Raw genomic sequence first — 11,628 nt, 5'->3', positions numbered from 1 at the left:
TGTAATAAAAAAAAGCACAAAGAAAGCTCTATACCAAGTGAATATTGTAGCGCCCAAAAACATTAAAACTTAAAAAAGAAACAAATTTTAACGAGCATGCTGATAAACAGGTTACAAACTGGGGAATTAGTGTTTATTTTATTTATTATTAGACTCATTTCTATAGAATCTGGCTTAAGTGTCTATTTTCTTTCTTATTAAACTTAATCGTTAAAATCAGTGTCAAAATTTTAAATAGAGTACAGAAGGGTGCATGGAAATTGGGGCCATCAAACAGAATCCACCTAATCCAACCTAAAAGAAAAAAAACAGAATCCACATAGGGTAGAACCACGTCAACATGAAAGAATTATCCAACTGACCCATAGGAAGATGAAAATTTTCAAAATCTGGATAATCCAGGTTGGATGCTCAGAGATGGAGCAAGAAGTACATAAGCGATCCCAATCTAAATGTTCTACTTACAAAAAAACAATTGGTAGGCTATACATTACTGTGATGGCTATACCAATCCAGTATTTCACTCAAGAGGGAATGAAGAATCATAAATTATAAAGAAAAAAACAAAATTGCAATCAAAGTCCTCTGAGGGTTCTAAAGGCTCATTTGGAAGTGACCATAACTGATTCTGGCTCTCCCAGACTCACTTCCAAATAGCATAAAGATGGGTTCAAATGAATGTGACAGAGAGGGAGACAGAGAGTTTCCTGGTAAATCAATTTCGAGATCTCTTTGATAAATGGATATCACCTGAGGGTGCGTCATCCTGCTTGGAGTTGCTTGTTCCACCGGTTTGCCGTATAAAAAAGGATTGTTGGACAATGGTACCTTGTGCAGCTTCTGATCTATTAACAACCTCACAAGAAGAGACAATGCCTCTAGATTGAGTCATTATTAGTTTCCTATCTTCAAAATCATGCTCATATATCAAATGGACCCCACAGTTCTTCACCTCCAAGCCAGTGCCAATGGTTTTAAATACAAATTCAAGGTGACGACAGACATTCTGCCATTCTGTACCAAAATACTCACCAGGTACAAAGGCGAACCAAAGATGGTCGGACTCAATCCGGCCTAATTCTTCATGGCAACCCAAGAAAGGAGACGAACCTGGTACGTCCAACTTATTGGGCTTAACTTCACAGCCAAGACTGGGGATTCCAAACTTCCATCTGCCAAGCATGTTAGCTGTACAATATGGACGGAGAGCAAAAACAGCACAAACAGCATATCCCATCCACTTATTCTCATACCAATGCTGAGACAGGTTCATGCTTACTACATGCCCTGAACTTTGACAGAAAAACTCAGGAATTTCGCTGCCAGGAATTATAGTTTCAAACCTGCATCCTGGAGAACAGTTTCCCTGTACCATAGAAACTGTGTTAAACAACTGATGTGAGAGAGGTAAGAGACAAGAGAGGAGAGAGAGAATTTGTGGAGGGGGGGAGCACCTTCAGGAACCTCCTCAGCAGAGTAAACACTATACTGTTGCAGTCTTGGTTGCCAACTAGTTTGGAGCAGTTAATAAAATTGAAGCATGAGTCCCCCATTCTGAACAAATTCGATGGACAAGACAGCTTTTCCTGTGAAGTACGGCTATCTGATCCAACACTGAAGTCTATACTTGAGGATAGGTCTGGTAATTTCTGAAGGCTCTTACAATCTTCCAGTTTCACACTTTGAAGCTTAGAAAGCTGTTTGGTGCTTCTGGGAAGTCCAGAACAATTGCTTTTACTCACGTCTAGTAACGCTAATGAGACTAAGCAACCAAGATCATATGGGATTGTTCCATCCCGAAATTTGCAGCCACTGAGATTTAACACTGTCAAAGAAGACAAACCAGATAAACCTGGCAACAGCAAGCCCAATGGACCTGTTCTCTTTCTTGGTAGCCCTTTAAGAGATAATACTTTCAGATTCTCCAAAGAGAAAATGGGCAATGGTAGGTCACATATGGAGGTACCACCCACATCAAGCTCTTCCAAACACTTTATCTTCCCCAAGTTATCTGGCAGGTCTTCAAGTCTTGAGCATCCAAAAATATTGAGACTTTTGAGGACCTTTAACTTGTGAATGTCACTTGGAAGACACTTAAAATTTTTGCAATCTCTTAGATTTAACAAAGTAAGAGCAGTCAGATGTTCAATTGATAAAGGTAATCCTTCAATATCAGTCTCATCTAAAGAAAGTTCCCACAAGTGGTCCATAGGTACCACAAAATCTGGAATTTTCGTAATATTTGAACAGCCAGAAAGAATAAATCTTTCAAGGGACTTCATCGCCATTGTGTCTGGAAGAACTTTAAGACTTGTGCAACCTTTAAGATTCAAGAGCTTAAGCCTTTTGAGCCCATGAATGGATGGGTGGATCTCCTCCAAACTTATACAACCTTCAAAAACTAATTTCTCAATGTTTGGTGTACCTGAAAAGTCTGGCATCCTGGTCAGGTTCTGAGAGTGGCTAACATTGATGGTTTTCAACTCGTATAAGTACTGTCAAAAAGAAAGAAACACAAACTTTGTAATTATTCAAATAAAATAATTGGTATAACAACATTTTGTTTGGTTTCCATGATTATACCTTTATCCCATACCAAATCTGTTCAATGTTGCCATAGCACAAGTTCAGTTCGTGAAGTTTGTTAGGTTGAAAACCTTGTGGGAGGGATTCTGCAGGATAATCACTCCACTCAAGATAAGTTAAGGCATCAGAAAGATATTCAGGGCCTTGGGCCATACCCACATTTTGAATTCGTAGAAATCTAACGCAAGGCATGTTAGAGAAGGCCTTTGAGTTCCATTCTGTCTCTTCAAATGTAGGGAAGTCTATGTCTATACCTTGAACTGCCTTTGTTCCCTATTAACAAAGAATATTAGGATAAGTTGATAAAGAGGATATAGATTGATGATCAAGTAATGCGGTATGTCATATGAAATGATACTATATATGCTTCATCTTTCTACATAACCAGTTACCTTATTGTTCTCCAATACATTACGGATGTCATCAGGAACAAACAACCGGCTTCGCAGCCCAGGGTCCCCAGGAGACTCGGCACGAACAAGTTCTTCCCCAGTTTCTTGTATCAACCTATTCATCATCACTTTATTGTCTAGAATAGTTATGAGGGAATTGCTAATGAGGTTTTCTATTGCAATGCTCGGGCAACAATCATTCCCATCGAGTACTTCTTCCACTCGCTCTTTCTCCATTCCTATAAAGAAACAAACAATATCTAGAAATATTCTCCTCTCATTGTCATCTAGGCCTTGAATACTCGTCTTGACTGCATCAGTTTTCTTTTTCTCAAGTGATTCCTTATCCCACTGGTATACACTTCGGCCATACGTTGGGTTCCCAGGAGAAGGGGAATGCAACTCGGTCCCTACCACTTTAACAATTAGTTCAATATCTTGTGTTTTGTACCTACACAGAAGAAATTAAACATTAATCTCACGACCGTATTAAGAATCACAAGAAGTAGTTTTTGTTCTTTGAGGTACTAGTGCACCTAGTCAAAACTGAAGGATGACTTCCACAACTAAATGTATTATTCTTGTGAAGTCCAATGCTACTTGAGCAACAAACAAGCTGAGTGACCCCAGCCCAGCATCATTACAAAGCTAGAATAAATTTCTATATGTTATTATGGAAAATTGTGCACGTCCTACAGCTAAAAATGGCCATACCAAAGATACCCAAAAGAAAAAACAAGTTAAAAACGAAAAAGCAAAGAGAACATATGTATTTTTCGCAGTTGGAAAATCAAGTTGCCACTTGATATGAAATGAAAGTAGTGGAGGAGGAATAGAATTACTCACGGATCTAGTACATCCCATCTAGGGAGATTGACTACTGCAACAAGAGCAGCTCTCCAACTTGACACTTTCTCTCTGTGGTCTATGCAAAATTGCAAATGTTTGGGGAAGGCGTTTCCGAAATTCTCACACTGTTTTTGTACCTCAGCTTGATCTACATCGTAGTAAACTGGCAGGACTTTCTGCTCCATCTTTTTCATGCATTCAACGATCTTTGCGAGTTCATTCAAACACCGTATTGAATGGGCGTATTTTCTTGAAAGAACAACGATCGAAAATCTTGAGTTTTCGATTGCTTGGGAATAAAATTCTTCTTCCATACTAAATCTGAAAGTGCCAATTCCTTTCCGAGTCAAAGCAGCATGTAGGGGATCCGTGAAACTCTTGGGCGTGTCTTCGCCGCTGCAACTGAGGTAGACATCACGTCTCCATCTAGGGTCTGTACAAGAAGAAGAAGAGGATGGCCTTGAGGCTGTTTGGGTGGCCATGGAAATCAACTCAGCTGAAGTCAACTCAGCTGCTCAACTCTTCTGCTGTTCCTCATGGAAATCTAGACCGGCAAATAGTGAAGGAGAGAATGGGGCAGAGCGCAATGGTCTTTCCCCATGGAACCGTCGGATCAGCAGCAGTGAATCTCACCCGTTAGAGTACAAAACAAAAACCGCTTGATCATCACTGACTGTTTTTAGTTTTCTTCTTTTTTATTTGGGCTGTGTTTTCAATTTGATAAATTTAGTCGTTGTGTTCACACATATAAGTTAATATGATCCTTTATTTTAAAAAAAAAAATTAAAAACTATTTAATATTAATTTAAAAGTTATAATTATCCATATATATAAAGCAAAAGGCAGAAAGTGATGAAATATTCAAAATACCAGAAAATGCCCTTGGTTAATTCAAACATTAAGACTTGAAATTATTAATTAAATGAAGATAATATGGTAAATTTATATTTTTTAATATTTAAAAAAATTAAAATTAAAAAAAATCAGATAATAGATTCTACTTTTATGGAACTTAATTACCCATATTATCTTTTCTTAATTCTAAAAATAAAAGAAAAATGAAAAATGAAAACCAATTGGCACATGCGTGAGCATGTGTCAAGGGGCTAGTAATAAATAAATAAGAACTTTTAGAAATAAAAACTAGAAAAACGAAAAATATTTACCACTATCAGTGCCTCCCCTTGACTGCCTATCTCATTCCACCACAATTCTCTCCTTTCTTCTCTCTTTCTCCTCAACAACAACGTATCATTCACTATGTCCACCTCCATCCCCAGCCACTTTCCCCACCCACACCACAAAACTCCTCAAGTCACACACATCACAACCCCAATCCATTTGACCCACTTGACTCCTAAGAGGATTTCCACCTATTTGCCATGGTAAAAGACAAGGGGAGTCAATGACTATTACTATTACGATGGCAAATGGCAATTACTATTCACTTTAAATTATTTTTATTTTTTATACTTAAACAATAACTTTGGATAATATTTTTCAGTTATCACGTGTCAATATTTATTATAAAATTCACATCTTATATTTCAGATAAAATATAAGATTTTCAATTGCTACAATTGCGCCACGTATAATCTCTATCTTCTAAATCCCTTCATCAAACCACAACCTTAACTCAAACCTCTTACACCTTATCATCTTTATTCCTTTGAATTCTCAGATTTTAGAAAACACATTCTATTGTCAGTGTCTTACACGAGGAGGTTGTTGGAGAAGGTAGAGCGAGAAAATTAAAAAAGAATGTGCAAAATGCTGAATAAGAAGGGGAGTGGGAAGAAGATGATGATCAAGCTGCCATGGCAGTAGGTATGCTCCATCAATCAAGGCAACACCACTGTGGTTCACAACCCAGCCGTAGACCGAACATGGATAGGCTTAGGCGCTCTTCGGGGTAAGAATCTCTTGGAAGATTACTTTGTCCCAAATTCGTTGTACTCTAGTTTTGATTTTCGAGGGCGATATAGAATGCACCCACATTTGTTCAATAAAATCATGTATGATGTTTGCAATTATGACGCATACTTCGTTCATAAGTATGTTGCTTCTAAGGTTTTGGGTCTTCTTTCTAAGCAAAAACTTACAATTTCTTCATGAATGCTGGTGTTTGGTGCATCTGCAGACCAAGTTGATGAGATTTCTAGGATTGAGAAATCCACTTTGTCCTAGAAAGCTTGGTCAGATTCTGTGATGCAATTGAAACTATCTACACGAGGGATTACATCCGCAAACCTACGCCTAAGGACCTCCAAAGGCTTCTACAAAAAGCTGAGGTTTCCTATGCATGATTGGAAGTATCGACTGCATGCATTGGGAGTGGAAAAATTGCCCAACTGCTTGGCAAGGAGATTATGGGAATAGGAAGGGCCAAAAAAGTATGATTCTAAAAGCCGTTGCATCATTCAATACTTGGGTTTAGTATGCCTTTTTAGAGTTGTGGGAAATGACCTCAACGTGCTCAGTCAATCCCCTCGGATCACGTATGAAATCAACAATACCATCTACTTGGGTGGGTACTACCTAGCAGGCGAAATTTTCCCGAGGTGGACAATATTAGTCAAAACAATTTCACTGACTAGACTCGGCCGAATTCCCCCTCGAAATCTGTGTCGAACCCTATTACTGTCGACATCCAACCGATGCAGGCCTACTTACTAATTACAAACATCCTGTTCTCCTAAAACAAAGGAAAAGAGGGTCGACACTTTTACTTAAATTTTGGACTAAATTTTTCAACTTGTCAAAAGCACAGTTTAAAATCACCAAACTTCAGCATCCACAAAGTACGTCACACGCCACAAACAAACAACCCTCCGGCCTCATAACCAAACATTTTGTAAAACGTTCTTGCTTTTGAACTCCTTTGTAAATCCATATACCCACATCAAATATCATAACAACAATCAGAAAAGACCTTTCTCCTTCCAACATTCATTTCCACACTTAGAACAATGCAAGTGCAGCTCAAAGAGTTTATTTTGCTGCTGCATCTAGGTTAAACCCCAGGCTACTTACGTACCCCTTAGTAAGGGATCAAGCTAGACGTAGTTCTTATATCAACAATCACGATTAAGATAATATATGATTATATAAAGTAATACCAACGATTACATTTAGATTCATTTACAACTTCAAATTCGACAAGGGACACACTAAACACTTTATAAGTTCCTTTATCAGTTCTTTCCCACAACCATACCTGTGAAAAGTACTCACGAAGCACAAGTTCAAGAATCTCAACTCGAAAGCGAATCCACACACACACACACACACATATATATATGCACACCCCACACCATCATCATATACTAAGGGAAAACAATCCAACACGGGGATCATTTGGCTGAACCACACAGAGGAATCCTCAATAACTATGTGGCCAGGGACGAGCTGTCCAACCGGGGGACTAGGCTCACCAACCCGCATAGCAGAATTCTCAATACTCGTGCATTTGTGAAATGTCCTACGTGCTCAGATTGCCTAGCCAAGGGCCTACGAAACACCCCGCCAAGGGTGCCCAGGTTCTTATATATCCAAGTATCCATTTTCACATATCCAAGTATTCATATCCACTGTTTCCAAGTATCGATATCAACTGGAGGTACATATGATAGTGCACATCATGAACGAGGAAAATAATCCAACAAAGGGATCGTTTGGCTGAACCACATAGAGGAATCCTCAACAATCATGTGGCCAGGGACGAGCCGTCCAACCGGAGGACCGGGCTCCCATAAATGCATAGTAGAATCCTTAATACTCGTATGGCTAAATGCTTGTCAAGGGCATATGGTAACACCCCGTCAAGAGTGCCCGAGTTCTGACATATCCAAACCATAACCACAATTTCCAAGTACCAATTATCCATCAATTTGAGTATCAATATCCAAGGACGGTACATGCGATGGCGTGTCATCGCCAAGATCCAAAATCCAGTTTCATAACAATAGTAATCCCTGGAAATCCCATAATCATATCTTCCATAACTCAAAATATTGTAGTATAGATAGCAACTCCCAAAAGCATATACTCCAAACCCCACACATTCATAACTTCAAATCAAAATATTAAATACCAATCGATTGAGTTTCCACTATCCTAATTGAATTCCAGATTCACACAGGAATTATCATCATTTAACATCAAATCATGCATCAATTCACATCATCCCTAAAGCTTCATATATATCAATATAACAGCCAATAACCACAATTAAACAATATTAAAATCTCAAAATTAAAGCACTATAATCATACCTTTCAAATGTTCAGAGAGTAATGCACACTAAATCAAATGTCCAAACACTACCAAAACTCGTTATATGGCCTCAACCTCGCATTAAGATCAAAGCCTAGTTCCTGGGACTTAATGTGGACCCGCCACCTTAGAAAAGTCATAAGGATATTCTAGTACTTTCCAAAGGATGTCTCAAAAGACCCGTGGTCAATAGTTTGGTCAAACTTTGCAATTTTGGTCAACATGGCCCGCGGGGCCCATGACCTCCGATTTCAAATCCGAAACTTCTTAGAGGTCCAACAAGGTCTATCAACACGTCCTGAAAGTTTGGTCTTGATCGAGCAATCGGATCTTTCTCGATCGCACAATCAGACTGTCACGTGTTTATCTAACCCTAAAATCATTGATCAGAGTATCGGAGACTCAGATACTTGATCCGTGAGTTCCTACATGATCCTAAAGATACAGAGAACAACATACTTGGAATTGGAGTCAATCCAATGGTCCAAATATATCGAACCCGGATATCACCAAATAAGCGTAAATCCGTTTGACTATCATAAGATAACCAAATTCGAATCCGAGCATACCGTCGCACTTGGGACGACATAGGGATCAAATCAGAACACAATGAGCACCACACCATGGCCCACACGCCGCTAGTGCATAGGTGGTTTGAGAAAATCCGGTGACGAAAAATTCTCGAAACACCCTATAGTACATATACCAATACATTCAGACTAACAAGGGGAACACTTTTTGTTCTTGGACCATGGCCAAAACGTGACAGGAGCTCGATGAAATCACGGCCAAATCGCCAACCTAATATGGGTAGATTGAATGATCCGTAAAACCTCAAAATAGATCTACAATACCTACATAATCGGAAAGATCATGAAGAGTAGATGAAGTTTCATACCTCACTCGACAAAAATGGCGGCTGAGTCACTGAAAACGACTTCGAAACTTCAAAATCACCCAAACTTCCAGTGCGTTCCAGTTGAATTTCCTTGGGTTTTGAGCTAGGAAAATGGGTAGGTTAGACAGAGGAAGTCGATACGAACGTTTCCAACCAATTTAAACGAAGCAGGCGACGGTGACAAAATCGCCACGAGTTGAGTATCGAGAGGAAGGCTGACATGTGGAAAGAGAGAGAGAGAGAGAGAGAGAGAGAGTTGATCTGTTTTTAAAATCCAACTTTAAAAAATTTACGGTTGTGCCACTGCACTTACGTTGACCACAACTTCTTCATTAAAACTCCGATTTAGGCCCACTACGTGTCTACGAACTCATGAGAGCGAGCTCTAAGCAACAATCCCCCAAATTTCCCCAAAATCATTCTAGATTAAAAAGTGACCTAAGTACCCCTACTCCCAAGGGTAAAATTGTAATTTTGCAAATAGAAATAAATTGATTAAAACGATTAAATTGGGTCAGGGGTGTCACATCCGCATCCCCAATCGGAAAAGTAAAATACTTTGCTACATATGAAGATGGTTATAGGAAAGATGTGGAAATGTATTTTGTTATCCTCTAAGCTTGGTGGGCAATCATTAGGGGGGCTGCTCGTATGTTTGATGAAGAGGTGCTTTGGAGCATTATGATAATGTGCATCATCCTCCATAACATGATTGTAGAGAATGAGTATGATTATGATTATGATGAACCAAAGATGTTCGAACTCGATCCCATGAACACGACATTGACAAGAATTTATCAATGGCCCGTGGGAGCAAATGGACAACCACTAGAGCACGAACCTTTAATTAGGGACAGTCGTTACAACAATTGTATGATTGACCATTATACTGATATGCAATCTTCTTATGTTCACGAAAGACATCAAGTTGACTTGATGGAGCACTTATGGGCGTTGAAAGACAATCACGGTCAATGAAGTCAAGTTTAATGCTTAGTTTTTAATTATGCTTTGTTTGTGTTTTGTTTTGAATTATGCAAGTTGTTGTGTTTTGTTTTGAATTATGCTTTGTTTGTATTTTGTAATGAATTATGTTTTGTTTTGATGTAGGCAGGCCACCGCCCTTGTAGGAACTAATGCGGAGCGCATGCAAATCAAATACTTAAAGGTATCATCTACTAGTGTCTCTGTGTCTAAAAGGATATAATCTTCATGTGCAAGGAAGACACTGTGGTGATAAACCTCAAAATCACTCCTGAAGATTGTAATCGCTTGAGCGGGGTCAACATATTTGGCCTCGATTTGGCTATACCTAGCAAGAATAGGGTAATATTCTGGAAAGTTGCTATCACATCAACGTGTAGTCAGGTTAGGAAAATGCCCACCTAACCATCCAACCACATAGTGAATAAGAAGACATGCATTTGCCAGGCCAGGGCCTATACGGTGAGTAACAACTATACCAAGAGCATGGTAAATAATGCCTAATACCATTGGAGCAAGGGAAACTTTGAGCCCACGAGCCATCAAACTTGCCATATAGAAACACTCGGGCCTTATGGCCTTGCTAGTAGGCATGACAAAATGGCTAAGACAAAAGGCTAAGAAAACAGCCAGCTGACCTTCGTGAGAAATGTTCAAAGGAAGTTTCTTAGCCTCAGCTACTTGTTTAGGAATTACATTCTTGCCATTACAAGTGGCACCATATACAGCTTCTCCTTGGAAAAAATGCGCAACCCAAAGTGATTGCAGTAAACTTGACCTTTATGATGGAAAATGCATAACTGTGCGCGGATTCTCAAAAGTTCACCAACACTTGCAGGATACAAGTCTTCACGGCATAATTCTTCATTTACAGGGATCAACTCGTCGTACAGGAGACCCAAAATTTTTTACCCGCCAATAACTTTCAAGTTGTACAAAGAAATGGTCATTTCGCCATTACCATGATGGAAAGTGTTGGATAGAGGCCTTCATAACTTGCAAAATGCTCTCCATACATTAAAGCAACAATTGTAAGAGTAACGAGAAAAGGCCACTGCACCAAAAATACCAGCTTGGGGCAAAATATCTCCAAAATTATGTAAGATAGTTTCTGTCCATTCCATCACAAACAGTTGAAAGGCGCTCGACCATGAAACCTGAAATTGCTCTCCCACGCAATTTTCTCACAAAGCATCTTGTGTATAGCCGGGAAAAATTCATCTTTAGGTAAAAACTCTTTGCCCCTATCTAACGAGTTGTTTACTTTCGTCAAATAGTGAGCTTGAAAGTAAGCACCTCTTGCTTGCGAAACCTGAATAACTTTGTCTTCTTCATGAGGATTAAACTTGAAATGTCTACTACTCACATGATAAATACTGAACCAAGTCATGCCACTCTCAGTGGGTAAGGAGAGGTTGATCGAGTTCATGGGAAATGATCTCATATATTATGGACTAGCCGTGATTGCTTCTCCACGTGCATCGAGGGCATGTTCTTGGCAAAGGTTCCGGTGCACTTTCATCATCTGAAATTCAGAATGTAAAAGCGAATTAGTTCACAGTCTAAGACAAAAGCTTCTCAAGATCCGCATGCATAAGGACATTACACGCACGAAGTTTGAGGAGGCAACTGTTGAGATAAAAA

The 11,628-nt window shown here is 39.2% G+C and overlaps 1 protein-coding gene across 1 annotated transcript; it reads right to left on the bottom strand.

The window, feature by feature from the left end:
* Positions 1-337: 337 nt before the first annotated feature.
* LOC103336162 (TMV resistance protein N-like) lies at positions 338-4,497 on the bottom strand. The gene is made up of 5 exons (XM_008239190.3): positions 3,825-4,497; positions 2,979-3,429; positions 2,584-2,859; positions 1,455-2,495; positions 338-1,366 (listed from the first exon to the last, which is right to left on the bottom strand). Exons 1-5 carry the CDS (start codon positions 4,307-4,309, stop codon positions 716-718), a joined length of 2,904 nt encoding a protein of 967 aa, XP_008237412.2. The 5' UTR covers positions 4,310-4,497; the 3' UTR covers positions 338-715.
* Positions 4,498-11,628: the final 7,131 nt, after the last annotated feature.

This window comes from Prunus mume, linkage group LG6, assembly GCF_029339155.1.
Source record: "Prunus mume cultivar Tortuosa linkage group LG6, ASM2933915v1, whole genome shotgun sequence".
Lineage (NCBI taxonomy): Eukaryota > Viridiplantae > Streptophyta > Magnoliopsida > Rosales > Rosaceae > Prunus > Prunus mume.
The sequence above is the reverse complement of the archived record's forward strand: the minus strand, read 5'-3'. Positions and strand labels throughout refer to the sequence as shown.